This window comes from Corticium candelabrum, chromosome 19 (genome assembly GCF_963422355.1).
Source record: "Corticium candelabrum chromosome 19, ooCorCand1.1, whole genome shotgun sequence".
NCBI classification, from domain to species: domain Eukaryota; kingdom Metazoa; phylum Porifera; class Homoscleromorpha; order Homosclerophorida; family Plakinidae; genus Corticium; species Corticium candelabrum.
In genome coordinates, this window is record NC_085103.1 from 5,180,321 (window position 1) to 5,207,775 (window position 27,455).

The 27,455-nt window shown below is 43.2% G+C and overlaps 3 protein-coding genes across 3 annotated transcripts; all 3 read left to right on the forward strand.

Moving 5' to 3' along the window:
- Window positions 1–99: 99 nt before the first annotated feature.
- On the forward strand, window positions 100–2,437 carry LOC134194661 (uncharacterized). Its single transcript, XM_062663603.1, has 4 exons — window positions 100–221; window positions 269–651; window positions 747–1,879; window positions 1,946–2,437. The coding sequence occupies exons 1-4, from the start codon at window positions 100–102 to the stop codon at window positions 2,402–2,404; spliced, it is 2,097 nt and encodes a 698-aa protein (XP_062519587.1). The 3' UTR covers window positions 2,405–2,437.
- Window positions 2,438–2,607: 170 nt separating this feature from the next.
- On the forward strand, window positions 2,608–4,372 carry LOC134194871 (uncharacterized). The gene is made up of 3 exons (XM_062663852.1): window positions 2,608–2,984; window positions 3,058–3,215; window positions 3,274–4,372. Exons 1-3 carry the CDS (start codon window positions 2,660–2,662, stop codon window positions 4,195–4,197), a joined length of 1,407 nt encoding a protein of 468 aa, XP_062519836.1. The 5' UTR covers window positions 2,608–2,659; the 3' UTR covers window positions 4,198–4,372.
- Window positions 4,373–12,101: 7,729 nt separating this feature from the next.
- Window positions 12,102–26,834, forward strand: LOC134194964 (E3 ubiquitin-protein ligase CHFR-like). The gene is made up of 10 exons (XM_062663954.1): window positions 12,102–12,490; window positions 13,113–13,161; window positions 13,219–13,369; window positions 18,091–18,229; window positions 18,491–18,554; window positions 18,730–18,810; window positions 18,871–19,068; window positions 26,330–26,403; window positions 26,472–26,580; window positions 26,647–26,834. Exons 1-10 carry the CDS (start codon window positions 12,102–12,104, stop codon window positions 26,704–26,706), a joined length of 1,314 nt encoding a protein of 437 aa, XP_062519938.1. The 3' UTR covers window positions 26,707–26,834.
- The last annotated feature ends 621 nt before the right edge of the window (window positions 26,835–27,455 follow it).

Consider the following 27,455-nt stretch of genomic DNA (forward strand, 5'->3'; position numbering starts at 1 on the left):
ATCCCGTATTAGTGTATTAACATCCCGTATAAAATCCTAGTTAGTTAATTAATTAATTAATGCATTTGTGGGCGTCAGTAGCAACAATTATCAAAGCTAATGAAACTCGCAAGACGGTCGGAAAAGAAGAGAGTGGACAAGTTATTGCATGACGCTGCAAACGAGAGCAGAAAGTCAGTGGGCGTTGGCAATCAGAGAAGAGGAATGCGACCAAATGGACAGTAGTGATATGTCTCATACTGTTGACTGCATATTTACTATACTACAGCGTCACTTCTATTGGAAAAAGGCCAAAGAAGCCACCACAGCGAGTTAGCGACGAATTAGAGACAAAAAGTAATGTGAATGGTAAAGAGAAGAAACATATGACGTCATCAAGAGATGAGGAAACGAGAGATGATTGTGATAAGTTGATTGCACGTGCAGGAGAGCTGATGCAGCACGGTGTGGCTGGTTATGATGCTGCTCTTGACATGCTGGCTTGGTGTGCACTACAGAACGAGTCGCATGCGGCTGCAAGATGGAACATGGCTGTTATTCTTATAAAAGCAGGAAGGAACGATAAAGCGATTTACCACATGCAAGCAGCCGTGGAGATCGAGCCTCACAACGTGGAGTATCTTCGAGGCACTGGACTAATGACGATCAATAGTGAGATGGATGATGTGGGCGTGGTCATGTTGGAAAGATACTGCGAACTAACACTCGGTGTCGACAGTTTTTACGACTTTCTGCACAAATTGCAGGATCTGCGAGTGAAGACTTGCAGTTTCTAGTTGCGGAAGGCAAACAGCTTCTCGACGTTCTCGATAAACTTTTGATGTCGTATTTGAAGCAAAGAATGTTGAGGAAATCTGATTATTTATATCAAGTTCTAGTTAATATCTACTCAGAGGACAGCAGTCTGCATGCTTCGTATGCATTGTTTGCTTTCGGGATTGGGAAGATTGCAACCGGTATTCACCACTTACGACGTGAAATGGAACTCAAGTTTGTGGAGCAAAAGATGGGAAACAAAGACGATGCGTTTGCAGTCATTGAAGCACACGCATTGCGGTTGCTAACGACAGTCTTTGATGCTCACATCGTGAATATCGGTCGTAACATTCTCATTTCAACACACACAGAAATGGTCGATTTGCTGGCAGAAAACTGTGGCAACGACGTCGTGGAGATGATTGGAAATTGGACATTGAACGTTTCCTTGTCTCAACCGAGAGACGTCTTTGTGACGTATTTATTGACACAAAACGTGTTGGATGCATTGCTGAGCGTGAATGGTGCTCTTTTCTCTGAAAATGTGTTTGGTTGGAGAGGCCTCCTTCATGCTGCTCTACTGGGTGACACTCGTGCATTTGACATTTTCCTTGGTGCTAGAGCTGACGTGCAAGGTCGCACGTTTCTTGGTCTCACCGTAATGCACGTTGCTGCAATGAGAGGACATCACCATCTCGTGCAGCACATCATATCGGCCGGTTTGAATGCCGATACGCTCGACTACTACAACCGATCGGCTCTCGACGTGGCATGCATGCATCGCTGGTCGATACTCGAGTTTTCAAAAGCAACAGGAAAGGAACCAAACTGCTCATTGACACCATCATATGATTCTAAACCCGATCGATATCCTGATGGTTCATATTTGGCTGCCGGTTTTGAATTACCGACGTCTCTGACGTCTGAAAGGTGCGATTTTGATGTAGGAGCGAGCATGACACCTGAAGAGTTTTTGCGTGATTATCTAACAATTCAGCGACCCGTTTTGATCCGCAATGCAACCGGCAACTGGACTGGATTGAGACACAAGTGGCAACGTCACAATTTGGATGCCAAATATGGAAAGCTGACCTTCGAGCACGTCATCATACCTTACGCTCAAGCATTTTCTCTCACTGCAAACATCACAACTTTACATGATTTTTTATCTGAAATTTTGTCACTTTAGTTCTCTCATCGGCAGCTTCCGGATGTCGGCATGTCATCATTGCCTCCTTATATTTTTGATTCGTTGAGCAGCGAGTCTCCTCTGATGTCCAACTTTTCTATTCCTTTGTTTCTCGATCGTGACATTATACACATAACAACACAGACGGTGCAATTCTACATGTGCCCTCCTCTATCTGGTGCTCCCGTTCACTTCCATCGTTCGGCATGGAATGCGTTGGTGTATGGCAAGAAGCGATGGTTCGTGTATTCTCCAACGAAATCGTTCCATTCAATGCAGCACATCTGGTTGTGGTATAACAAGGTGTATATGGGTAGACGAGATGCTCTGGAGTGTGTACAGAGTGGTGGGGATGTCGTGTTTATACCCGACTTGTGGGCACACGGGGTAGTGAATTTGAGGGAGAGTGTGGGGTTTGCGTCAGAGTTTATATTCAGATGGTCGGAGTTTTCACTGTAAATGAGAATGAATGGTCAATAGAGCAGCTGGTCTGCACGTGATGAGAAGACGAATGTGTGATAGAGTTTTATGTCAAGACAAACTGCATGCGCATAACAAGATTTCCACATGCATCCTACACTAAGATACAATAGATTGTTCGTTCTTAAATCACGTGATGTTGCATTCTTTACGTTGTGCGCATGCTTCACGTTCCCTTTTACTTTCATTCACTTTCCTTGTTTGCTGTCAGTGTGCGACGTTTTCCTCGTCTGTATGGCGTTGAGCAAGTGTCGTGACGTTTCCCGCTCATCTGTAGCGACGCGTCGCCCTATAGATTTGCTGCGTGCTCATTGGGTTGAACTGGAGGATCGTGTATGGGCAGATCACATCACTGGCAAGTTGTTTGAGAGAGAAATGATATCAATGAGGGATAAAGAGGAAATAGAGAGGAAAGCGCGTGGCAGTAGAAGGGAGGGAGCTGTTTTGCTGTTGGAGATGATGATGACAAGCAGCTGGTGCGCATGCGTGGATTTTGCTGTCATTCTTAGTGAGACTGAACGTTTGAAGGATCTTGGAGAGAAACTGTTGAGAGATGCAGGTGGGTGTTGAGGTGTGTAACGTGACGTGTGGGTGTGGTGGTTGATATTGGTGTGTGTTTGTGTTTGATTTAGGAGATGCTGGCGTGAGGGATGGACGAGACAGAGGAACAATAGTTGTAGAGAACAGACGATTGAAAAGTGAGAATGAGAGTTTGATGAAGAAAGTGAAGAGATCAGAGAAGAAAGAGAGAGGAGAGAGAGTGTTGAGAGTTGGTCTGGAGATGGAAAAGGTGAGTGAAATGTGACAATAGAGAAAGAGGAGAGAGTGAGTCTTATGTGTTTGTTTAGAGATCTGATGTCACTCAATACAAGTGGAAACAATTCAAAATGAGAGATGGAATTCCACGGATACCCTCTAGTTATTTGAATCGTGTTGCAACTTTACAACAGAAAGTCATTGTTGCTGAGCACTTTAGTACTGAGTTATTAATCATTGACATTCATTCATCTGATGTCAAGTGTTCTACTGTAGCCAGTAGACAAAATGCATGTGGTAATAGAACTTGTCAACTTTTTAATGACAGACTTTTTAATGCAGGAGATGAATGTTTTGGTACATTCTACAATGACAGAGATCAGCAGAGCATGGGAATATACAGAGCAGAGAAGGAGGAATGGGAACATGTGACTGACATTCCATCATATGATAAGTTACATTGCTATGGTATTACAGCTGATAGGGATCATGTATACATAGTGGGTGGTTTGGATGGTGATGTTGTTCTACATGACACAATATTGGTATATGACATCAACACAGGCACACAGTGTGACAGTAAGAAGATGAGCAGCAAGAGGTGTGACTGTTCATGTACAATCATAGATAACATGTTGTATGTGGGAGGAGGATGGGATGAAGGGCGATGTTTGAATAGTATGGAGTGCATCTCACTCAATGACTACAGCAGTCACCACAGAGTAGCAGCTACACCTACATACCGCTGTTCACTAACAACACTGTGTGACAGACTGGTGATGTTAGGTGGGATAGTTGGTGATGCTTGCACTAGTCCTACCAGTAACATGGTTTCAGTGTTGAGTCCATGTCTCAACTCGTGGCTGCCACTACCAGCAATGAATGAAGAAAGGTCCCGGCATGGAACATGCACAGTTGGTGATGACACTCTTGTGGTGGTGGGAGGAGTAAGAATTGTTGAAGATTTGAATGAATCTTCAGCTCTTGCTCATTATGAACTATTGAGATTTGAGTGAAAACATTTTTATGCAGTAGGAATGTGTTTGTTTGTATTTTCTGTCTGTAGTAATCACTAGTTGTTGTCTTTGTTTGTATTTTCATGTTGCTCAGCAGTTGTGCATTGTTAAACATTGATATCAAACAATTTGTTTTGAAATTTTTAATTAATTGCAAACAAGTTGCATGCTCTAGTGTGAGGACAATAAAAAGTGTTGCAGACTATCATTGTGTGCATATGTATGCACATGCATACGTGTAGGGTAGGTGTCCCTAATTAATTAGGGACAATTAATTAACAATAATATGGACACAGCCCTGTAATTTGAGTTATGATCGCTGTTTTCTCCGGTAGCCTGCGACAGAGAGACAGGGAAACATGATGTCAGCCTTACGCATCAATGTCTAGGCTTTGGAACGATACATGTATGACTTGAATCGCAGAAGGTCTGCTAGCGCACTAGCTAGACATACAGGCCTTGCAAGGTCAGAATAGAGCCCGGACGCGGGGTGTATCCTAATTGTGGACAATTTTTTCTCCGCTGCAAAGAGAGACAGACTGAGTCCGTGTAACAGGTGGACTAGGTAGGTGAATGGTTTCCTCACATGCTTATATTTTGGACCGCGATCAAAACCATGTAATGTGCTGTATTGCCTCTGTACTAGAACGGCGTCGTGTCGTTCAAATTTTGTGGAAATCGAGCCTTCTGTCGTCGAGTTAAATCATTTGCTATTGGTCGAACGAATATCTTTGCTGATTGCAAGATGCTACTTAGGTACAACGGGGTATAACCGGAGGAGCCAACAGGAATCTCTTCCAATACCGTGGTATTGACTTTGAGCCGAAAAAGTTCGAAGCCTTGCCCGGCCAGTCTAGGGAATTCTTTGTAGAGACGGTCCTTCAATTCCGTACTCGAAACTTCGTCGACGTTCTCAAACGTAATTCTTTTAGTACCTAGACCAGCAATTTTCAGTGTGCTGTGGTCTGCTCTTGCCCATCTTGTTTGGTCCTTTGACCCCAGACATATAAAGTCGCATCCCCATGAACGAACTCGGCGGCGATTCTTTCCTCTTGAAGTGCGACTGGTTGTTCTTGTGGCACTGGTAGCACGATCCGTTTGCAAGGAGAAAGACTGTCTACGTCTAAAAAGAGCACTCTGCTCTTCTCTAGCTGCAGCTAGACGTGCATTTTGGACATAGGACGACGCTGCACGGCAAATGTCGCTGAATCGATTCCCGGATGCGGTCGATGGGACAGGATCGTTTTCACGATCAGTGACATGATGTCTACCACTTCGAGTTGAGGCATGGTATACCCTGTCACCCCATTCGCCGTTAGGAGGGTATACACGTCCACTGGATAGACGGAGACATTGTATGCGACCATCTTCCTCAAACTCCAACCCAGACGCTAGCGGAAAATATGCCTGTATAAACAGATGATATCAGAACAGAGTCTAGGTTTGGGCTAAATCATGCATACATGTAAGCAATACCGGGTAAAGCCAAATCATTTTGGTAATCACGCAAGCTTTCAAACTATTGTTATAATTTCTAACTTTCGTTAATATTAAAATTGTCTTCAATACAAGCATGCTGACAAACAGAACTTATGCAGAAGTAAACCTCGATAATTAAATATGCGTACATTTTCAAAACATTGTAGGATGACGTGTGCAATATATGGCTAAATATAATACATATGAAAAATTAATTGTTGCCGATCGTAGCGAGGCTTCTAATCTGGGTCGCACAACAGAAAGGGGCGTGGTTCTATATGGCAGCTCTCTTTACATCACTAGCGCAGGGTTGAGTTTGTGTTGGATTCTCTTGTAAGATCGAGTATCGGTATCAAACCTCCAAGTAGCGACGACTTCTTCACATCTAGACTCGTGCCCACACTTTTCATCCCCTCCTCTCTTATTATTGCTTTCACAGTGTGCTTCTTGTCGGACAAGAGAACAAGTACAGGCTCACAGCTCGACTCTGACATCTTCAGGGTTGAACTGGCGCTCACGTCTGAGTTCGGGTAGATGTGGATGAGTTGGGCGCGTGACCTGGGACAACCGTAGCGCCGCTGTAAACCGGTCAGAACAGAAAGAATCCATGGATCTGATGTCGAAGCCATTTTGTTTAGAATTAGACTGATACTTATACGGGACCTAGTCCGGGCTTTCATATAAATACCCGTACATTGATTAAATACGTGTTCTAATAATATAACTAGTATATGCAAATAACTATTTAAAAATAAGTCTTGTGATACATCACGTGACGGCAACTGGACTGGATAATTTGAGACACAAGTGACAACGTCACAATTTGGATGCCAAATATGGAAAGCTGACCTTCGAGCGTGTCATCCAACCTTACGATCAAGTATTTTCTCTCACTGCAAACATCACAACTTTACATGATTTTTTATCTGAAATTTTGTCGCTTTATTTCTCTCATCGGCAGCTTCCGGATGTCGGCATGTCATCATTGCCTCCTTATATTTTTGATTCGTTGAGCAGCGAGTCTCCTCTGATGTCCGACTTTTCTATTCCTTCGTTTCTCGATCGTGACATTACACACATAACAACACAGACGGTGCAATTCTATCTGCTGCTCCCGTTCACTTCCATCGTTGGAATGCGTTGGTGTATGGCAAGAAGCGATGGTTCGTGTAACCTCCAACGAAATCGTTCTATTCGAAGCAGCACATCTGGTTGTGGTATAACGAGGTGTCTAGGGGTAGACGAGATGATCGGTCTGCAGGACGAACTCTCTTCCGCATACATAGATTGTAAACCGTCGTACACCCCATACAATAGTCCAGCACTTCTTCTCGATTGCCGAGAACCTTCTCTCTCGTGGTGATAACTTTTTGCTGGCGAAAGCGATGGGAAAAGGTCGTCCTCCATGCTCTTGCACCAGAATAGCTCCAATTCCCGTGTCTGACGCGTCGGTTCTCAAAATAAATTGCTTCGTGTAGTCCGGTAGATGTAGTATTGGTCTTTAGGTAACAGCTCCTTTCAGTGTTTCGTATGCTCTCACCTGCGCTTCTCCCCATGACAGCTTATTCGGTTGACCCTTTCTCAGTAAGTTTGTAAGAGGCACAGCAATTGCAGCGTAATTCGGTATTTGATCCCGATGAAACCCTGTAAGCCCAAGGAAGGACCTCAGTCCTCGCTTACTATTCGGCATTTGCGCGTTGCGAACCTTGGACACTCCATCCCACAGTGGAGTTCTAACTTCCTGGCTGATTCCCTGGCCGAGGAAGTTGACCGTATCGGATCCTACTAGGCATTTCGACGGACGCACAGTAAATCGAGCTTCTGCCAGGCGTCCAAACACTTTTCTCAGTACAGCTCTATGTAGATCCCATGTTTGAGTATGCACAAGTATATCATCTACGTAGTTGTCTGCGTTTGAGCAATCGGCTAGTAACTTGTCCATGCACCGACACAATGTAGCTCCCGATTTCTTCATGCCAAAGGGCATTCGTAGCAACTCGTAATGTCCGTCCGGAGTTACGAACGTTGTCTTCTCGACGTCATCTTTACGACGGGAATTTGCCAGTACCTTTTGAGAGGTCCAGACGCTTAAAGCAGCGATCACCACTAAGCTCTTGCATAAGATTTTTTATAGATGTTATCTGAGCTGGGTCGGTTACGGTGGCTCTATTGAGCTTTCGGTAATCTACGCATACTCGGTTGCTACCGTCTTTTTCTTCTTTACCAACACTACTGGTGACGCGTATTGTGAAATAGACTTTCGTATCACCCCATTTTCTTCATTTGTTCGATGTCCCTTCGCAATGTGTCTCTTAGAGCAAATGGTAGAGAGTAAGGTCTACAGGAAATCGGCTCCGATGTCGTGAGCTTGAGAGAATGACTTCCCAGACTGGTCATGCCTGGCAGATCGGTGAATATATCTCGGAACTCTTAAATGATGGCCTTAGCTTCTGATTTCTGAGTAGGTGATAAGAACTCTCCAACACTCACATCTCTATACGTTTCTTCAGCCGTACGGGTGCCCAGCCACGGTAAATGCTCCTCTTCCTCATCTTACTGGTCACAATCATCTGTCTCAACAGTGACCTTCTCGAACAATCCTCGATCTCATCGGCGACAATCCCATTTGTTTGATTCGGACGTTGAACAAATCCCTTGAGTAGATTGTCGTGGTAGATCTTCACTTTGCCGCCCACATTAATCCTGTAATCACACTTTCCAACAGGCAAAACTACGGAGTACGGCCCTCTCCATCTCATCAGTAGCTTGTTACTCTCTGTTGACAGCAATATCAGTACCTTGTCTCCCGCAGAGAACGTCCGCCTCTTGGTGCTGCGATCATAGTATACCTTATACGTCCTCTGGGCCTTCTCCAATTCCTCTCTTGCGATCTTCAGTGTTTCTTCAATCTTCTCCCTCAACTCAAATACATACTGGTAGCTGGTCTTTATGTCCTCTAGTGTGTTGTCCATTGTCCACAATTGCCGGAGAATCTGCATCGGCCCGGGCACTGTCTGGCCAAACAGGAGCTCGAAAGGCGCGAACCCCGTCGACTCTTGCGGCACTTCCCTGTAGGCAAAAAAATTAATGGGTTTACAACTCTGTCCCATTGTCTTGGTTGTTCAGTGCACAATCGTTTCGGCATGTTCTTGAGTGTCCCGTTGAACTTCTCTACCAAGTCATTACAAGCAGAATGATATGGCGAGGTAGTCGATTGGTTGATGCTCAGTAAGCGTGCCACTTCTTTCATGCAGTTCGACGTAAACTGTGTCCCCAGATCACTTAGAATTTCTTCGGATACTCCCAGCCGACTGTATATGTCAACAAGCGCTTCCGCTACGGCCTCCGTGCTGATAGACTTAAGAGGAACCACCTCCGGATACCGTGTGGCATAATCTACAAAAGGTAACAGATGCCGGTGACGTCGATCGCTAGGTGGCCGTATGGAACCGACAATGTCAACAGCTACCCTCTTGAATGGCTGATCAATCAATGGCATCCTGCCAAGGGGTGCCCTAGCGACTGTCCCCTTTGACACTGTCTTCTGACATATCTCACACGAGCGACAAAACCTTGACACATCATTTCTAACTCCGGGCCAATAGAAATTACTCAAGATTCGTTGTGTCGTCTTTTTAGCTCCAAGGTGTTCCCTCCTAACTGACTCGTGGGCTATCCGCATTACTCGATCCCTCAATGGTTTAGGTACAATCACTTGTCGTATTGGTTTTCCTTTGTCTACCTTGGGATGCGTATAAACTCGGTACAGACATTATCTCTTTCTTGAAATACGACCTCTTGATCTCTCTTGATGATGTGACTGGTTCTGGACCTATATTTCTGGATTGACATGTCTTCTCGTTGCAATATTAATCTTGCGATCTCATCGCAATCTATGGCCTTCCACTGTTCGGGTGTCGCCACCACCAGCGGGCGACTTACATCTCTCTGTTTGGCTTGTGCCCTGGTGACAGCATTGGTCTCAGTCCATGCACCTTGGGTTAGAATCTTCTGCAGCTCGCGCTCCAGGGCTGTTGCCAATGATTGCGTCATATAATGCGTCCGGCGGACACAAGGCATGCATCCACAGTACCGATATAATAAGGCGTATCCAGTGTTACCGTTGCCATAGGAACCCTCCGCACCGTGTTATCGGCCATCTGCACGAAACCACGCTTATCGAGAAATTGACTTGGTTCCACTAGTTGCATGTCGCTTGACGACAACGCTACTACATTCCGTGTCACGCAGGACACTACCAACCACCTTTCCGATTAGACCACAAACAACTGGCATTTTCCCCATTGTCCGCATTTCCAGACTCTGAGCATGGACACTACTGACGTAGGGCACACGGCGTCCACTTGCTAACTCTAACCAACCATCATCTAGGTAACTTGGAGTTCGGGCGACGTGGCTTCACGCGAAGCGTCGGCTCCAATCGAACACGTAGCGGAGGTTTCTCTACCCGGTTTTTGACTTGACTCTTCTGACTAAAATTGTTCTGGCCTCCGAACAGCGGCACTTGTTTTGACGACCGACTTCGTAATACTCATCGTCGCGGACCGCCCCCAACATTCGCGTGCTTCATGGCCAAGCTTGTTTCACGGAAAGCATCTTCTTTTACCCCGAAGCCTGCAGGACGTCGGCTGCGTGATGGCCCAAACGCTTGCATACCAGGCAACGAACATTACTACCCGATGGAGGCTCGTTCTTGGGTGCGTCAGGAGACGTGTCCTCAACGGGAAAAGACAGCCGTTTGTTCGAATCATACTCAGTCCCGTGGAATCGTCTGTTGTGCGCTATCAGGAATCTTACTGCTCTAGTTGCCATGTCGTCAAGGTTAGCTAACTCCTTCTCTCTCAAAAGCGCGGCAAGATCCTTGGGACACAAATTCAAGAATTGCTCTTTGACAAACAAATCCTTAACGGACTCGGCCGCATTCGTCGTCCGAGACATGGTCATCCACTTACCGACGTAACTGCGTAATCGATGAGTGAACTGCTCTGAACTTTCTCCCGGCTCAGGACGGCTGCGTCTAGATTGCAATCGGTACCCGTCTTCTGTCAAGTCATACCGTCTGACTAAGGCCTCTCGAAGCTGTCTATAGTCAGACGCCGCAGCATTCGACATTCGCGAATACACCTCAAGAGCCTTACCTGTCAATAATGTGCTGAGCGCTGGCGCCCATTGGTCTTCTACCCAGCCACTGGTCATGGCGAATCGCTCGAACCGCTGCAGATAACTATCCAAATCGTCTTTACCGTCTTGGAATGGCGGCAGCTTTGGCAGCTTTGCTTTCGCGACGACTTCTGGTTTCACTTCGGCATATGCTATTGCTCTTTCGCGCCGCTCTTCCTCTTCAGCTCCTCCTTGGCTCTTCTTTCTTCTGTCTCTAGCTGCAATCTCCTCATCTCTCTCTCCCTCTCCCTCTCCCTCTCCCTCTCCCTCTCCCTCTCCCTCTCCAGACAACTACAGCAGTCACCACAGAGTAGCAGCTACACCTACATACCAATGTTCACTAACAACACTGTGTGACAGACTGGTGATGTAAGGTGGAACAGTTGGTGATGATCTCTTTAGTCCTACCAGTAACATGGTTTCAGTGTTGAGTCCATCTCTCAACTCGTGGCTGCCACTACCAGCAATGAATGAAGGAAGGTTCGCACATGGAACATGCACAGTTGGTGATGACACTCTTGTGGTGGTGGGAGGAGCAAGAATTGAAGATTTGAATTACATTTCACATCTTGCTAATTCTGAACTATTGAGATTTGAGTGAAAAATTTTTTATGCAGTAGGAATGTGTTTGTTTGTATATTCTGTCTGTAGTAATTACTAGTTGTTGTCTTTGTTTGTATTTTCATGTTGCTGAGCAGTTGTGCATTGTTAAACATTGATATCAAACAATTTGTTTGAAATTTTTAATTAATTGCCAACAAGTTGCATGCTGTAATGTGAAACAATAGAAAGTGTTGCAGACTATCATTGTGTGCATATGTCTGTACATGCATACATGTACTGCATGGAGACCCGAATTTACCACACAAACGTGAAACAATGATTGGAATGTATGCTACTCACGTGACTTTAAGTAAATTATTTTAATTACAAAATAAGTTGTTTAAAATTTATTTTTATGACAATTATTTGTAAATAAAAAATTATTTACTTTAGTAATTTATTTTATAAATAAAGTTTAATTTATATAATTAATGAATTTTTTAAATGTAAATAATTGAGTTTTTATGGTTTAGTGATTGTTTTTATTACAATATTTAATAATTAGTTTCAAATTAATAAAAAGATTTTAATTGATATATGGTAATGATAGTTACATGCAGAGCCGCATGCCTCGGAATACCGCAAGCAGATGTCGCGCATTACAATAAATCATTGGTATCAATGCATTAGATTCAACCCTCATGCTCGTCTTAAAGAAGAACACCGAGACAAACGCGCGCGGCATTCCGCACCAAATACTCCTCGACAAGCCGACAACAAGTCTCGGACGCAACTCGGCCGTTGCCGACGTCTACATCGACAGTCGACGTCGTCCCTACATGATAAGTCGCGTACACGCACAACTAAAGCGAAACGATGAGAGCGGAGTGTACACACTGATTAGTCTCGGCATGAACGGCGTGCTGGTGAACGGCATTAAGACGGAGAGAGTCGCGTTGAAGGAAGGCGACGAGGTGGTTTTTGGCGGGAGCGGCGTTGAGACACGGATTGGCGAGAGAGTGCAGTACCCGGATTCTGATCTTGTGTTTACCTTCATGGCAACGCCAGTGGCTGATAATGATGAGACAAGGTGAAAGAATGAATTACGATTTTTATTTATTTATATAATTATTTAATTAAAACATTTTTTGCAAATTTTTATTAATTTTTTATGTAAATTGAATGAAGGTTAAAATAAATAAATTGTAGTTGGTTTATTAATTAATTAATGTTATTTTTTAATTTACTTAGGGTTTACAATTACTTGGTTAGGTCTAACGTGCGTTAAGGGAACTGTTATCACGTGATCAGGGCAAAAGTTTAGAGTTGATGTTAGGACAATAGTGTGTGTGTGTGTGTGTGTGTGTGTGTGTGTGTGTGTGTGTGTGTGTGTGTGTGTGTGTTTGTGTGTGTCACTGTGAGTGTGTGTGTGTGTGTGTTTGTGTGTGTCACTGTGAGTGTGTGTGTGTGTGTGTGTGTGTGTGTGTGTGTGTGTGTGTGTGTGTGTGCATGCACACAGTCAATGGTTGCGAAACCAATCTCACAACTACATTCCTTACCCTATTGGCTAACTAATTATTTTAAATATACAAAACTCTGACGTTATAAAATATGATATCATTGAATATGTAAGGTTACTAAACACATGACGTCATTATTGCCAGCAGGCAAAACTTTAAACCACTGATTATATGATGCCTTTTGTATTTCAGAGGTTTAGATACGTTGTTGGATCAGTCCACTAACTCCGGCATATTAACAGTTAATATCAATGAAATATATTTATTAATTACGTTTGATTGTGAGTGATATGTATAGATGACTGGCGTGTCATCTCAAGGTGATAATGAGTTACTGGACTTGTCACAAGTGTCACAGTCTGTGATAGCAACAAAGGAGGACGATCGATCGTCTGTGGCTTGTGATGCCAAAACCGTCGAGTCAACAGCATCAAAGCAGCCGGAAGAAGGTCTGCATACTTGACATTTTATTCTAACACTCATGACTGTTATGTTTTTGTTACTTTATTGATATTAATTAGTTAGTAAGTGACATTTCAGCCTTGGTTCCAGATGCTTTCCCGTACATAATACTGCACGTGACAGCTATATGGGTCAAAAGTAGGAGGAGCGAGCGGGATAGTGTCTGGGCGTACTTCTACTGCGGACAAGTTCGGGGTGGGAAAGCTATTAAACATGAAACGCTCCGCACCAATAGAAACTTCTCGCTTGCTTCGAGCGGTGGTTTTGATTGGCCTACAACAAGAACAATACCACTTAGTTTACGGTTACAATTCTAGACATACTAATTAACGTGTTTAGGCACACAGTTAGGCTAGTATTACAACAGCTTCAGCGTTTCTTGCGATGGAGGTCTTCCCGAGTGAATTAGAAATCGAAGCTACGCCTGTAGTACATAGACTGATTCTCGCAGATCCATCTCAGATGATTCAATAGCGGAAGCAGTAACTGTTTTCTGTTCTCAGTTCGTGATCGAAGCTCTGAAGTCTTTGCAGCACCTCTGCTTAAATGAAATGTCATCTGGCCCGAGGAGACGACGTTCTCGCATGTTTTCCAACTGGCAATGGCAAGTCTATGATATTTCACATGATGCTAAGTGTGTGCAACATTCTGCGGGTATTTGGTAATGCAGACTGCTCTTTCCATCCAAGCCATTGCTTTCTCTCATGAGAGACCAGGTAGCAAGCTTGACAGAACACGGTGTAACAGCTGTAATGCTAAGCGCTAGCTTGTTTGAAGACGAACAGATTCAACGTGGTGATGTCAGCGTTGTGTTTGGCAGTCTATTGGAGAAACGCCCTCCAACAGAGTTGATTCCGCGATCACGTCATTGCTGTTGTTGCAGACGAAGTTCACTGCGTCGTTCAGTGGTTAGCCTGTTTTTGCTGAATGTTTCGATGCTATTCGAATGCAACTGATGAGTTACCTACATCGTATTAGGATTGCATTGTGCAACCTACTGCAGTTAGACTAATGGTATAATTTGGATCTAATAGCTTTCCCGCCCCTGAACTCGTTTGTATTAGCAGTGCGCCCAGACGCTTTCCCGCTCGCTCCTCCTACTTTTGACTCCATGTACCTGTCACGTGGAGTAATACATACGGGAAAGCGTCTGGAACCGAGGCTAGTGACATTTTGACTTTATGATATTGATAGTGATTTTGACTGACTGACAGTTGGTTGGGATGATAGACGGATAGATGGACAGACAGACAGACAGATTGTTGAAGTAGTTTGCTTCAGGGCACATCTGTAGTCCTTGCAGACAGACACATAGACAGACACAGACAGATAGAAATATGGACAAACAGACAGACAGACAGAAAGACGGTCAGACATACAGAATAGACAGATGGACAGACAGACAGACAGTCTCAATGCAGATCTCGGCATCAACGGTCTAGTCAAGAACAGAGGGAGGGTGTTTCTTTCACACCTCACTGCGGGAATGTGGAAGCTAACGTCTCTTCTCAAGCTTCTTCTGCTGGTACTTAACCCACACCCGTTTCATCAACGACGTTCCTGGACTCCGCACTTTCTCAGAATATAAATCTGGACACGGAAACTACTGCATGGAATTACATCTGGGATCTTACAGTAGAAGACATTGTGAAAGCTGCACCTCCCAGAGTTGTCCAAACTATCCATCCTACTGTCAAAGCATGTTTCCAAGATTGCTGTGTCGTAGCACTTGGAAAGATTCGTGATGATCCCTCCGATGAGTTAGCATGGAAACTCTTGTGTCTACTGCCTCGCATGCTCCTCTCTCCTCTGGCGAGGGGAGGAAAACATGGTTTACGTGATGTGAAGGCTGCTTACCACCAGTTTCTCAGCTGGAATTGGTCGCACCTTATTTGCCTGCGAGCCTCTCTTCCTAGAAAGTCACCCACTACTGGGGATAATGCAAGAAAAGCGGCTGCTCTGAGGCTAGTAAGATGCGGAGAGTTATCACGTCTAGAATTCTAACCAGTATCGGTCTGGCTCCGTCCACTGAGGATACGGCGAGGAAGTTGATCTCCAAACACCCTCCCAGATCTTCAGCTCTCCCCCTCCACCCAATGTTAGTTGTGAGTCGATCACCTTGTTTAGGTCGTTACTTTTCGATTCGATCAGGCAAGCTCCACGTGGATCTGGTGCTGGTCCTAGTGGTTGGCGTTTCGAGCATTTTAAAATCCTACTGGAAAATGAGGATACTGCGGATGGTCTTTTCTCTGCCTGTTCAGCATTTGCTAAGGGAATATTGCCCGATGTGGCTGCCACCCTCTTTTCTTCTTCAAGACTGATCGCTCTGCCCAAGCCAAATGGTGATGTGAGACCCATTGCCATCGGGGGAATCTATTCGCCGACTTACAGCCAGGACTATTTGTTCACAAAAAAAAGGAAGAGTTTACTGAAGTTTTCTGTCCCATTCAGCATGGTGTGTCTACGAAATGTGGTACAGAGTTGATAGCACATCATATAAGTCTCACTTTGGAATCTAATCCCAACTGGATAGTTTTGAAGTCGGATGTTAAGAACGCGTTCAATTCTGTCAGCAGAGACCAGATCATGGAACAAGTTTCTCTTACCTTTCCTGAGTTGTACAACCATGTGATTCAAATGTATGGCAAACCCAGCTCTCTTGTCTTCATGCAGGGTTCCTCTACCATAGTAATTCCATCTGAGGAGGGAGTTCATCAAGGAGACCCTCTGGGTCCTGTTCTTTTTGCTATGGCCATTCATCCAGTCTTAACTAAGATTCAGAAATCCCACTCTCAAGTACGTGTACTGGCCTACCTGGATGACGTATTTTTGCTGGGAGGGGCGAAATCTGTTTTGGCTGCGTTTCATGACTTGAAGGAGACCTTCTCAACCATCAATCTGTTCATAGCAGACAAAAAGTGCAAGATATTCTCTCAATCGTCCTCGACTGCTGTTGAAGGGTTTGAAGAAATTCCTGTGTCTTGTGAGGGTGCACTCTTACTTGGTTCTCCGATTGGTTCGATGTCATTTGTTACGTCCTCTTGTGCCACCATAGCCCAGTCAAAGCTCTCACTGTGCGATCAGCTTACCAAATTGGATGATGTTCAGAGTGCAATGCTGCTATTACGATGCTGTTACGTCCCCAACCGTAACCATTTGGCCCGGACAGTCCATCCTGATTTGCTAGTTCATGCTTCTACAATCCATGACTCTAGGACAAAAGAAACCTTCTCTCACCTCTTAGGCTATGACATGGTTGATGACAGGATTTGGCATCAGGCTTCTTTACCCATCAGAATGGGCGGTTTCGGGATGATTCCTATGCTGTCAATGAGACAACCAGCTTTTGTTGCATCCTGGGCCAACGCTTTTACAGAGCTGCCATTCCGATTCCCTGTTTTACGACCTATCATCGACAGTCTCTTAAGCTCTTCAACCACTCCAATCAGTGAGGCCATAGCAAGGTCTGTCCCTTCAGAAAAATATCTCCGACTACCTGCCATGTACTGGGAAAGTTCAACAAAAGCTATCTTCTGTCACTGCTTCTTCTAATGCTCAGTATCTACTCGAAAATGCCCCCACTGCCAGAGATGCAGCCGCCTACGCTCAACAACAGGTAAGGACGCTGGGGCTTGGCTTAATGCTATCCCTACATCGGAAGTGTTCGCACTCAATTCTTGCGATTTTCGCTTGGTGTTCTTCCTTCGTTTGGGTTTGCCCATAGCATTCTCCAGCTGGACAACGACATGCAATTGTGGAGCTCTTATAGATGACAGTGGATACCATTTGCTGACCTGTAAGACTGGTGGCGGGCCGGTATGGTCTCACGAATCGATTTCGGCCGTCTGGTCTGATTGTTTCCGTGGGTTGCATATCCACCACCGCAGGGAGCCGAGGAGTCATTATACAACCACAGACAACAGACCAGACATCGTATTTTTTGACTCAGACATTGGAAACAACGTTGACCTTGATATCTCCCTCGCCCACCCTGGAGTAGTGACATCTTTCCATCATCTGCTGGTGTTAGTGGTGCCGCTGCAGAGAGGAGAGCAGACTGAAAGAAAGAGAAATACAGCAAACAGCAATTACCAGGTTGCATAATTGCCACTGTAACCCCACTGGTAATGGAGCATTTTGGAGCTTGGGGGATCGATGGGTGGAAACTCCTGTGCAAATTAGCAAAGAAGTCATCAGACAAAGTGGGACGACCGAACGCTGCGGAGTTTGTTGACTTCTGGTCCAACTGCTTTTCTATTCAGCTCCAGAAGTGCAATGCTAGAGTCATCTCTAAAAAGCTATCTTCGCTGTCTGAAGACAACAGATGTGACCTCTTTACCACCCAGTACTTCAGCCACTAGCTGGTACTGGAGGCTTTGCTTGTACACTGTAGTTTTTAAGTGTAGTACTCATTTTGTTTTGCATGAGTTTCAATTTTAGCTTAGTTTAGTTGATGAACACTACTAGTAGTTGGACAGTACATAGTACCCTGCATTGCAAAATGTATCATAGATAAAAGTTCAAATATATGTGATTGACAGACAGACAGACAGACAGCCACACACATAGAAAGACGGTCAAACATACAAATTGATGGGCAGACAGACGGACATCAATCATGTTGTGTATGCAGTATCTCTCATTTGCATGAAGACTAACACATGCTATTCGCCGTTTTGCTGTGCATCACTTGCTCTTTGTGTTGCAGCTTGTAGCTCAAAGTCCAAGCTCCTAGACGGTTTGAATGAGGAGTTTGTGTGCTGTATATGTCGAGAACTTATCTGCGTGGCCCACAGTCTGCCATGTTCGCATGCCTTTTGCAAAGACTGCATAAAACAATGGCTCAAGTAAGAGCAAACTCACACGACCGTAGGCCATCTAACCATCTGTAGCAGGTCGTATGATGTGAGGACAGCATATGCAGTCTATCACTCACACATGCATAAAACAAATGAACAAACAAATGCTCCACTTGTAATACGTTCGCTTAGTTTCACTGACTTGATTTGCTTGTTTGATGTTGATCTTTCAATTTCTGTCACATTGTGTATACAAATGTGTTTGTTGTCTGTACTGACTTGTTCTTGGTTTGTTGCTGTGTTGTTTAGGAAGTCTAAAGAGTGTCCAAATTGCCGATGTAAAGCGTCGTTTGAGAAAGCTATACCCGTCAAGGTATGATGTATGTACTTAGCCAGTGTTTGCATACACACACACACACACACACACACACACACACACACACACACACACACACACACACACACACACACACACACACACTTTAATTTCTTGTCAACCTTCTACGCATCCTGAAAACATAATTTCGTATATGATTTTATGACTCTAGATGATAGACAATGCTGTTGACCACGTGGCCGCCAACACTTTATCAGAAGACGAGCTTAAAGAAAGAAATGCGAGAATCGAGGTGGAAATAATTGACTCACAAGTCGTATGGCATTGTAATGAGTCTCTTACTGATCAATAGCGTTTGTTACACGAAGACGGTCCAAAGCCAAAGAAGCAGAAAGTTGTTGTAATACCGACACCAACACGAATGACTACTCGACGAACACGGACAAGTGGTGACATCATCGTGATAAGTTCGGACTCGGAGAGCAATCAGGAAGAACGAGACGTCGACGAGAGTTTTGAGCAGCCAGACAGGGATGATGAGGATTACTCAGTAAGACAGTGACAGTACAGTAGGATGTTTGTGTATGATATTGTGTTGGTTTGGGGGTTAGAGTTTATTTGTTATGTGTGCTTGTTTGCTTGGCTGTAATACGTTGTTGTTGATCGTACTTGTGGCTCTTTGTTACTTTGCTTACTCTTTAACATTGTTTGTTAACTTGCTTAATTGTTACAACTTGTGTAGAATAGTGGAGCGAGGTTGTGGTGTTTTAGAGGTGTTTGTCTTGTGTTTGTTTGTCCTTTTTTTGTCCATCTGAGAAACTGAACTGATTACTCGACAGCTGAGTGTTTAACAGTCTCGAAAATACAGATAGGTAGACCTGAACGGAATTTGATGACTCAACAGCTAACTACTAACACTAGTTGTATTAACTACGTGGTGTGCACGTGCAAATGACATGTACTTGTCAAAACTGTCAATCTGTAGTGTGCACGTGCAAGCTAAATTTAGTAGAACAGTTTGTGACTTCTGCTACATCAACAGTTTTTGGTTTGTGGCACAAAAGTCATGACACTCCGGGTCGGCCTTTGGTAGTATGGTCGTGTTCTACAGGTGGTTCTAATGGATATAGAAGGTTGATAGGTCGAGAGATGATCTTGTGAGATGGAAGGCGTACTTTAGTAGAACGAACAGTACCATCTCCTCCCACAATAGTCTCTTCAATTCTTTCCATGATTCAAGTACCCTGCGGAGTGTCCTGTTCTTTAATAAGAACTACCTCGCCTTCTTGAGGTACCAAGTCAATTGCAGACCTAACCCTTTGTGTCTCAATGGCAATGTTTTCCTTAAACTGAGCAAATACTCCTTATGCCACTGATTCCAAAAGGCATCAAGTTGTTTCTGGTTTTGTCTCCATTTTTCTTCCAACACATAGGAAGTGTCCCTATTAGGCTGGTATTCCTCATCATTCATATCTTCAATAGTAGGTCCAGGTACCCCGAGATATGCGTGATGAGATAAGAAGTGTGTAGGAGTTAATGGAAATCCTGATTCAAAGTCTTCAAACCTTTGCTGTTAGTTTAAACTGAGAGGCATTGTCAGATATAATATGATGTGGCTTACCTCGCCTGGCAACAAATCATCGAAAACAGCAAAGAAATTGGCTTGCTGTTAGATTTCTAATCCATTCAAGATGGATTGCTTGAATTGCAAGACAAGTGAATAGACAGACAGACCCAGAATTTTACACGTTCATGTTCTTCCTTTACCAAAATTGGTCCTAGATAATCCAATCCAATACTCTGAAAAGGTTCAGACTTGGACACTTGATCTCGTGGCAAGCAAGGCATCGGAGGCAAAGCATATGGTGGACCCTCATATTGTCGACATATTGTACATCATGACAAAACCTTTTTTGTTTCTCTTTTACTTTGGGGAATCCAGTACTCTCGTCTGACTTGTCCTAATGTATGAGAAACTCCACTGTGAAGCATTCGTTCATGAACATCCAATATTCCAAACGAGGAATTATTTTTAGGACATTTTGCGTTAAACGAAAGATTTGCATTTGAATACCGTCGATGACATCTCAGCAGACCTCATTTGTCTATCCGAAGTCCAAGTTGTCGTTGTAAGTTGTTGTTTTTCTCTTTCTCATGTCATTCAGCACATTGAGAATCCTTTATTCTGAACTGCGTATTCCCAGAGTATACACGCCATACAAACGCTGTGAACTTGGTCGGAAACATAACTTGAATGTTTTCTGAACACTTGTTTGATCAATGCATATCTTGAAGAAATGGTTTCTTGTGTCTCCTTTCTCAAAACGTTCCAAATTGTCTTCTGTATAAATCTTACACAGTAGCTTGTCACACGAATTAACTTCTGGAGAGAAGAAAACGCTTCTCATCAATTCAGAAGGGTGAATTGTCACATTTATTTGATCCTAAATCAATGTTACATTCCTTTGTAAAGTTGGTAGCAACATAAATTTTGTTGGACTTATTTGTCTCTGACTCAAGATAGTCCAAAGTCTGAGTACTTACTTCTTGAACATTGTAGTTTGGCCATGAATCAACAGGAAATGTTAGCCATTCTGGTCAGTGCCACCATAATCGACTTTTCTCCAACTCTGAAGCAGACATACCTCTTGTCGCAAAATCTGCTGGATTTTGATTTGATAGAACATAGCGGAAAACAGCATTGCTTTGTCGTATCTCCTTGATTCTGTTGTCAGCATAGGTTGATAATGGCTTGGGTGTTTTCAACCAGTGTAGAACACACTGAAATACTATTAGTTTAGAATTCTGAGGCTTCAGCTGATCTTTAACAAAGTTTCCAGCTCTGACTCCAATCACTGTAAGATAGTAGCTCAAGTCGTGGTAATGTAAGTTTCTTTCATTTCTTTGATGTTCTTCGTTTGCAACGGCTGATTGAATCGGAGTCAAATGTAGTCTTGAAAATGCAAGATTTGCTTTGATAATCTCTCCATTCTTGACAAGGAGATAAACGGCTCCAGCACAACATTTCAGAGAGGCATCATTAAATACCACTACCGGGGTTTTCCGAAACAGCGCCCAGCCGAAAAACCGCCCAGTGGGCGATCTTTTGGAAACGGTTCTCATTTACAGCCCATGGGCCGCTATTGAGAATCAAGATTGTGTTATGTGAAGTCGGAAGTTACTACGTATTCCGAGGCCGCGGTACTAACGTGCGTTACTTACCGTCGGGCAATACTAATACGGTACCACCGTAGGGTAACCCTAGTACCACCGTATGGCGACCAGACAGCGGTCTTACACCGTGGAACAGAAGTTGAGCTTTGTCAGAATGCTGAAAGAAGAGTTTGGAGGATTGTCAGACATCCAGGAGGAGACAAGGACTCGTTCGTTTGAAGCTTGTGGCATTGCAGAGATGGGTGCAAAAGTGCCTGATGAGCAGCTGAATGAAAGACTGGCAAGAGTGGTCAGCACAGACGAAAATGACCAGAATCCTGACAGTGATGATGCCGGTGGCTCAGATGAAGATCATACCAGTACCGATGTCAGTAGCGAGGAAGAAGAGGACTGAACGTTGTCAGATTTAACTAATCCAAGTTTAATTGTGTAGTCGAGTAAGTTGTTCAGTAATACTAATACCTTAGTATGGAAGATTAGTCCTTAAGAGATGTCAGTTTTACCTAGGTAATCCAAGTATAGTTGAGCTACCGGTAGTTATTCGTTATGTCTGAAAAAAAAGAGTGTGTAGGACGTACGAAGATGGGACTTGACTTGCCTACTCTATGGTACTCCAGTCCATTGTGCAGATGTTCATAGTTTCCTATTAAGCGCCCGGGCGGCTATTGAGAGCGGACATTTGCCCAAGAAATTCTCATTTTCCGTGTTACGGCCCTGGGCGCTGTTTCGGAAAACCCCGGTACCTGACAATCAGAATCTTTTCCAATTGTTCCAGATAATCTTGGAATTTTTAAGGTTGAAAAAAGATTGAAAATTTTTGCAAATTTCACTTCACTCGTCACAATGACGAGGTGAAAGTTTCTCATCCTAGGAGACATTGGCTTTCCGTAGTTGCTGCATGAACACCTTTTCATAGAAGGTCAAAAGTATAATTAGTCCTAAAGGATCATAGATTTGTGCAATATCCTGGAGAATTTCTCGTTTGGTAGTGTGTTGGTCTGATGATAACATTCGAGATTCGAGAATAGTCAGTTCCATTTTATTCCTAAAATCTTGACTGTGCTTCCCTTTACTTTCAGATCATTAGGTACAAGTGACAAAAATTCAAGTGAATTAGATGTCCATTCTCACAAGTTCACAATGGCTTCTTTGAATATTTGCCTTGTTCTTTCAAACAGTTGATTTCAAACAGTTAGAAGGAGAATCTGCTCCAACTGAAATGTTGTCAACGTATGTTCTCAGCAATAGATTTGGCTATTGAACATCCTTCCCTTTGAAAGTGAAATTTCAGAGTTCCGTCTAACAGAAAGGGACTGCAAATCAACCAAAAGGTACTCTGCAAAACCAATATGTTGCAAGGTTTCCTTCTATCTGGTCAGGTTTCATGACATCTTTAATTAAACCACTAAAACCTTGTAACATTGCTTTCCTCTGACTGTATTTCAATTTGAAGAAAAGCCTTTTCAATGTTAGCTAGAACAGGTATCTTGTAAGTTCGAAATCTTAGCAGAAGGCCACATAGATTCGGTAAAAAAGTGGGTTCTCTGTGTAAACACTCGTTGAGACTCTCGAGTTCCTTTCTTGGTTTTGAAGATCCATCATAAACAATTCGTAGCTTGGTTGTTTCCTTCGTTGGGGTTAAGACTTGATGATGCGGCAAATAGTGTTTTACAGACTTGATTTAGTCTCAGTTACTCTTTCAATTATTCCTTGGTTCAATTGGTCTTTTATAACTTGGTCATAGCGGTAGAGAAGTGATCTATCATTTTGTAGCCGTTTGGCTAATGATTTTATTCTTCCAAGTTATCAGGAAGGTAGCATTTGTGTCCTGATTTCCATGGCGACGTTATCTGATATCATCCATTTTAAAACAAAATGGTTGTATTAAAGTGTTGGTATCTGTGTATGGAGTGTCTTTGATTCCAATAGCTTCAAGACTCCAAAAGTCTTCTAGACTATTGTGTTGTATTGTCACTGTGTCGGGAACAGAGTGGAAGTTCAATTCAGAAATGGCTTGACTCATTGGAGTCATTACATAGCAGGTATGGATACTCTTATTGTGGTCATCAGCTAGCTCAGGATACTTGCCTGTGAGTAAATATTCAAATTTTGATGGAATCAAAAACATTTCCGAAGGTAGAATAGTTTTTTGCCCATTGATGAATTGCCAGAAATAGTCAGCTCCTATCAATATGTCAATGTTAGTAGTTTCAGAAGTTTCGGGAATCGAGTCAGCTAGACAATCGGGGGAAAGAGCCTTGAGAAATTGAATATCAAAAGACTGCAGCTGTCTCCGGTGAATTGGTCTTGTAAGCTGTTTGAGCACGTTTGCCTCAAGCTTAACTGATGAACAATCTTTCAAAATGACATTAAATTTGACAACATATGTGTTGAGTTCCTTTGAGTGATTTGCTGCAAAGGTTGACACAGAAAGTGATTTCTTTCGTTCCACAGGAAGCTGTAATTTCTTCGCTAACCTTTATGACTGAAAGGTTAGCGGTGGCTTGCAGAATCCAATACAGAAGGTGTGACATAACAGATTTGATCATTGGCTACAACTAGAGACCATGCTGTTGAAGCAAAACATTCTCACTAACGGCTAAATTTGGAGTAGTAATTGAACTGCACGTGGAACTGCACGTAGAATCCCCTTGATCTTGAGTCTTTGGTAATTGCTCCTTGTTGTTACTGGTCTCCTGAGGACATAAAGCTCGGTTGTGGTGGCCTGATTGGTTACACTGGTAGCACTTACGTTGATGTCTGCTACAGCACTCCGTAAAGGTGTGTCCTTTCTGAAGACAGATAAAACAAAGTCCCAGTTCACGGAGTTGTTGTTTCCTTGCCAACAGTGACTTGTATTCTGCACAGTTTTTATTGTAATGTTTCTCATTGCAGAAAACACAAGGTAATAGCATTGTCCGTTTTTCTGTGTTGACTGGTCGAATTGAAGCAGCAATCGAGAGTGCTTCTGCAGAAGATCGTCTCTCCATCACTCGAGGTTGTTGATTACTCATTTTCTTTGTATTGCTCGATTGTAGGTGGACATTCTCATGAACCCTTATATAGTGCTTCAAAGCTTCTCTTACAGACTTAACAGTCCAGATTTCACTCGGTTTCTTAGATTCCTCCAACTTTGTAACGATATCCATGGGAAACTTTAACAGAATTTGTGGTATAAGCAGATGCTGATGATTGACATCTTCTTGTGTCTCAAGTTGTGCTCAATCGCATCTTATGTATATTAAACGTCTGCAAATTCATTTGTAGCAATTGGTATCTTTTGAAATGAAGTGTACAGACTCTCAACAATGACATCCTTTCTTCTATATTTGTCTGGAAGTGTGTGAAGTGCTACGTCATAGTTCTCTTCTGTGACAGCTATTCCTGAAATTGCGGCTGCTGCTTGTCCTCTAAGGATTCCCTTCAAATAAGTAAACTTAGTGACAGGTGGAAGCTCTTGCATGTTAACCGATGATTGAAACATGTCCCAGAATTCCTGCCAATGTAGAACATCTCCATCAAATGTAGGTAGTTGGTAGTTGGAGTTTCGGTAAAGTAACAGATTTTGACTTCTCACGTTTTTGGTTGTGGCTATTGCTTCAATGGCTTCTCTGATCGCTTGAATTGCTTCAGTTTGCACAACATTTGGATCTCTGTCATCTAGTCTAGGTGCCGGCTCCAGCTCAACTGTTGCTATATGTTGTTTCTTCAAGCTATTGAGTCGAGAAAGTTGGCCGTCAATCTTGGCTTTCATATCATGACAATCAAGTAAAACAGCAATGAAGCCAGTTTCGCCTTCAGCCACAGAAGCGTATCTCTGTTCTTCTGCAGTCCAGTCATCGTCCTGTAGATCCTTCCAAATATTAGCCCAATCATTATTACATCTCTTCGATAATCTGCATTCCTTTTGAATTCGACTCAAAAGGTCTACCAATCATGAAACTCTTACGTCAATATCTTCTATATCCTCTCCATCCTTGACGTTTCTCTCAAAGATTGTATTTACTTCTTCGAAGTATCGCAGAAGTCTTGCCCTTGTTGGCCTGATCAACTGTCGTAATGGCCCAGACATTTCCTGAAGCCCTGTTTACAGCGCCAATCTTTTGTCCGCAATAACACAAACCAAAGGGAGAATCTATTAATTGTCTGAGAGAAACTGAACTGATGACTCGACAGCTGAGTGTCTAACAGTCTCGAAAATACAGATAGGTAGACCTGAACGGAATCTGATGACTCAACAGCTAACTACTAACACGAGTCGTTTTAACTACGTGGTGTGCACATGCAAATCACATTTACTTGTCAAAACTGTCAATCTGTAGTGTGCACGTGCAAGCTAAATTTAGTAGAACAGTTTATGACTTCTGCTACATCAACAATTCTTGGCTTGTGGCATAAAAGTCATGACAAGATTACTAAATTTAGTTTGATGATAATATCAAAAAGGGCAGATAGATCATGTGATGTATGTGTGATTAGTGAAGTGCTTGAAAACTATTGGCCACAACTGGTTGTGCTACACTACAGTATGTCATGCTAGATGTTTGACTAACTTGTAGATGTCTGCTCTACCACTAACCTTTATCATCTGTCCTGGTTATCATGACATAACATTCATCTGCTACATTTCTGTACAGGCTCATTACGGTGTGGAACATTCTCGGAGTAACAGAGCACGATGCAGAGTTTGTTGGCTACCGATCCCACTGAAGTACAATTCCATGTCTCTTCACTTTATGATCTCACATCGACTCTGATCGTCTTTGTTGGTCTATCTAGTGACCTTCGATGGTTTCGTTCTGGTCGCATAGCCGGGACACTCTATGACTACACTCACTACTATCACTTTGGCTGCTACCATCCTCCTTCACACATAACATTTGATCAGGTAGGACACACATGGATGGTCCAGACATGATCATGTGATATGGAGGGATTGTGTTGTGTGTGTTAGGTGAGTGTGTTTGGTTTGAGTCGTGATGAAAAGAATTATGTGAGAGAGAAGTTTTATTGACTACTAAATTGTTAGTGAAGATAGTTATAAGGTAAAGAGCAACACTAAGGTTAATGTATTGAGGATGGAATGATGTTTGTGTTTGTGTGCGGCATCTTGAACGGCTGTGTTGGATTTTGTTTATGTGATGTTGTTTGTGTGACTTGTGTATGGGTTTGTATGTAATGTAAGTAGACGTTTGCTGTAGAGCAGGGTTAGTGTTTGCAGTTTATGGTGTGGGAACACGTGGAGCATGCTAACCACACACACACACTCACACACACACACACACACACACGCACACACACACACGCACACACACACAGATATCTATTGTATTAGTATATATAGGTGGAGCAAAATTGGATATAGTATGATTAGCATGCTATATGACTGTTAGCAACACAAGGGGCAGATAACCTGCTCTGAGTGCTGGTAAAATTCATAGAGCATGCTAATTATATTATAAATTTTATACCATGGTCACATGATGTGTATAAGTGAGAGTGCACACTTGCTGTGCAATCCGTCATATTACACCATCTAAGTGTGTGCTTGTGACTGGTTGCATGTCACGTGACCATGGTATGAGTTGCAGTTATTTGGAAAGTGGACACTGAAAGTTGACAAGTTTCAATGATGATGATACGTGTACTAAACATACACAGTAGCCTTACTATGTGGCTAATAAATGATATAGTGTTGCTACCAAAGCTACAAGAAAACACTGCTGCTAGAGGAAGTTACATGCTAGAAAAAGGCGGCTGCTT

What these genes read in the sequence shown, in the direction of transcription:
- LOC134194661 (XM_062663603.1), top strand. Translation starts at nt 100, where the DNA reads ATGAAACTCGCAAGACGGTCGGAAAAGAAGAGAGTGGACAAGTTATTG. An exon ending in TGGACTAATGACGATCAATA is followed by an intron (nt 652 to 746) that starts GTGAGATGGATG and finishes CACAAATTGCAG; the next exon opens with GATCTGCGAGTGAAGACTTG. An exon ending in TCATCATACCTTACGCTCAA is followed by an intron (nt 1,880 to 1,945) that starts GCATTTTCTCTC and finishes TTGTCACTTTAG; the next exon opens with TTCTCTCATCGGCAGCTTCC.
- LOC134194871 (XM_062663852.1), top strand. Translation starts at nt 2,660, where the DNA reads ATGGCGTTGAGCAAGTGTCGTGACGTTTCCCGCTCATCTGTAGCGACG. An exon ending in GAAACTGTTGAGAGATGCAG is followed by an intron (nt 2,985 to 3,057) that starts GTGGGTGTTGAG and finishes TGTTTGATTTAG; the next exon opens with GAGATGCTGGCGTGAGGGAT. An exon ending in TTGGTCTGGAGATGGAAAAG is followed by an intron (nt 3,216 to 3,273) that starts GTGAGTGAAATG and finishes GTGTTTGTTTAG; the next exon opens with AGATCTGATGTCACTCAATA.
- LOC134194964 (XM_062663954.1), top strand. Translation starts at nt 12,102, where the DNA reads ATGCTCGTCTTAAAGAAGAACACCGAGACAAACGCGCGCGGCATTCCG. An exon ending in CTAACTCCGGCATATTAACA is followed by an intron (nt 13,162 to 13,218) that starts GTTAATATCAAT and finishes TGATATGTATAG; the next exon opens with ATGACTGGCGTGTCATCTCA. An exon ending in AGAAAGCTATACCCGTCAAG is followed by an intron (nt 18,555 to 18,729) that starts GTATGATGTATG and finishes TTATGACTCTAG; the next exon opens with ATGATAGACAATGCTGTTGA.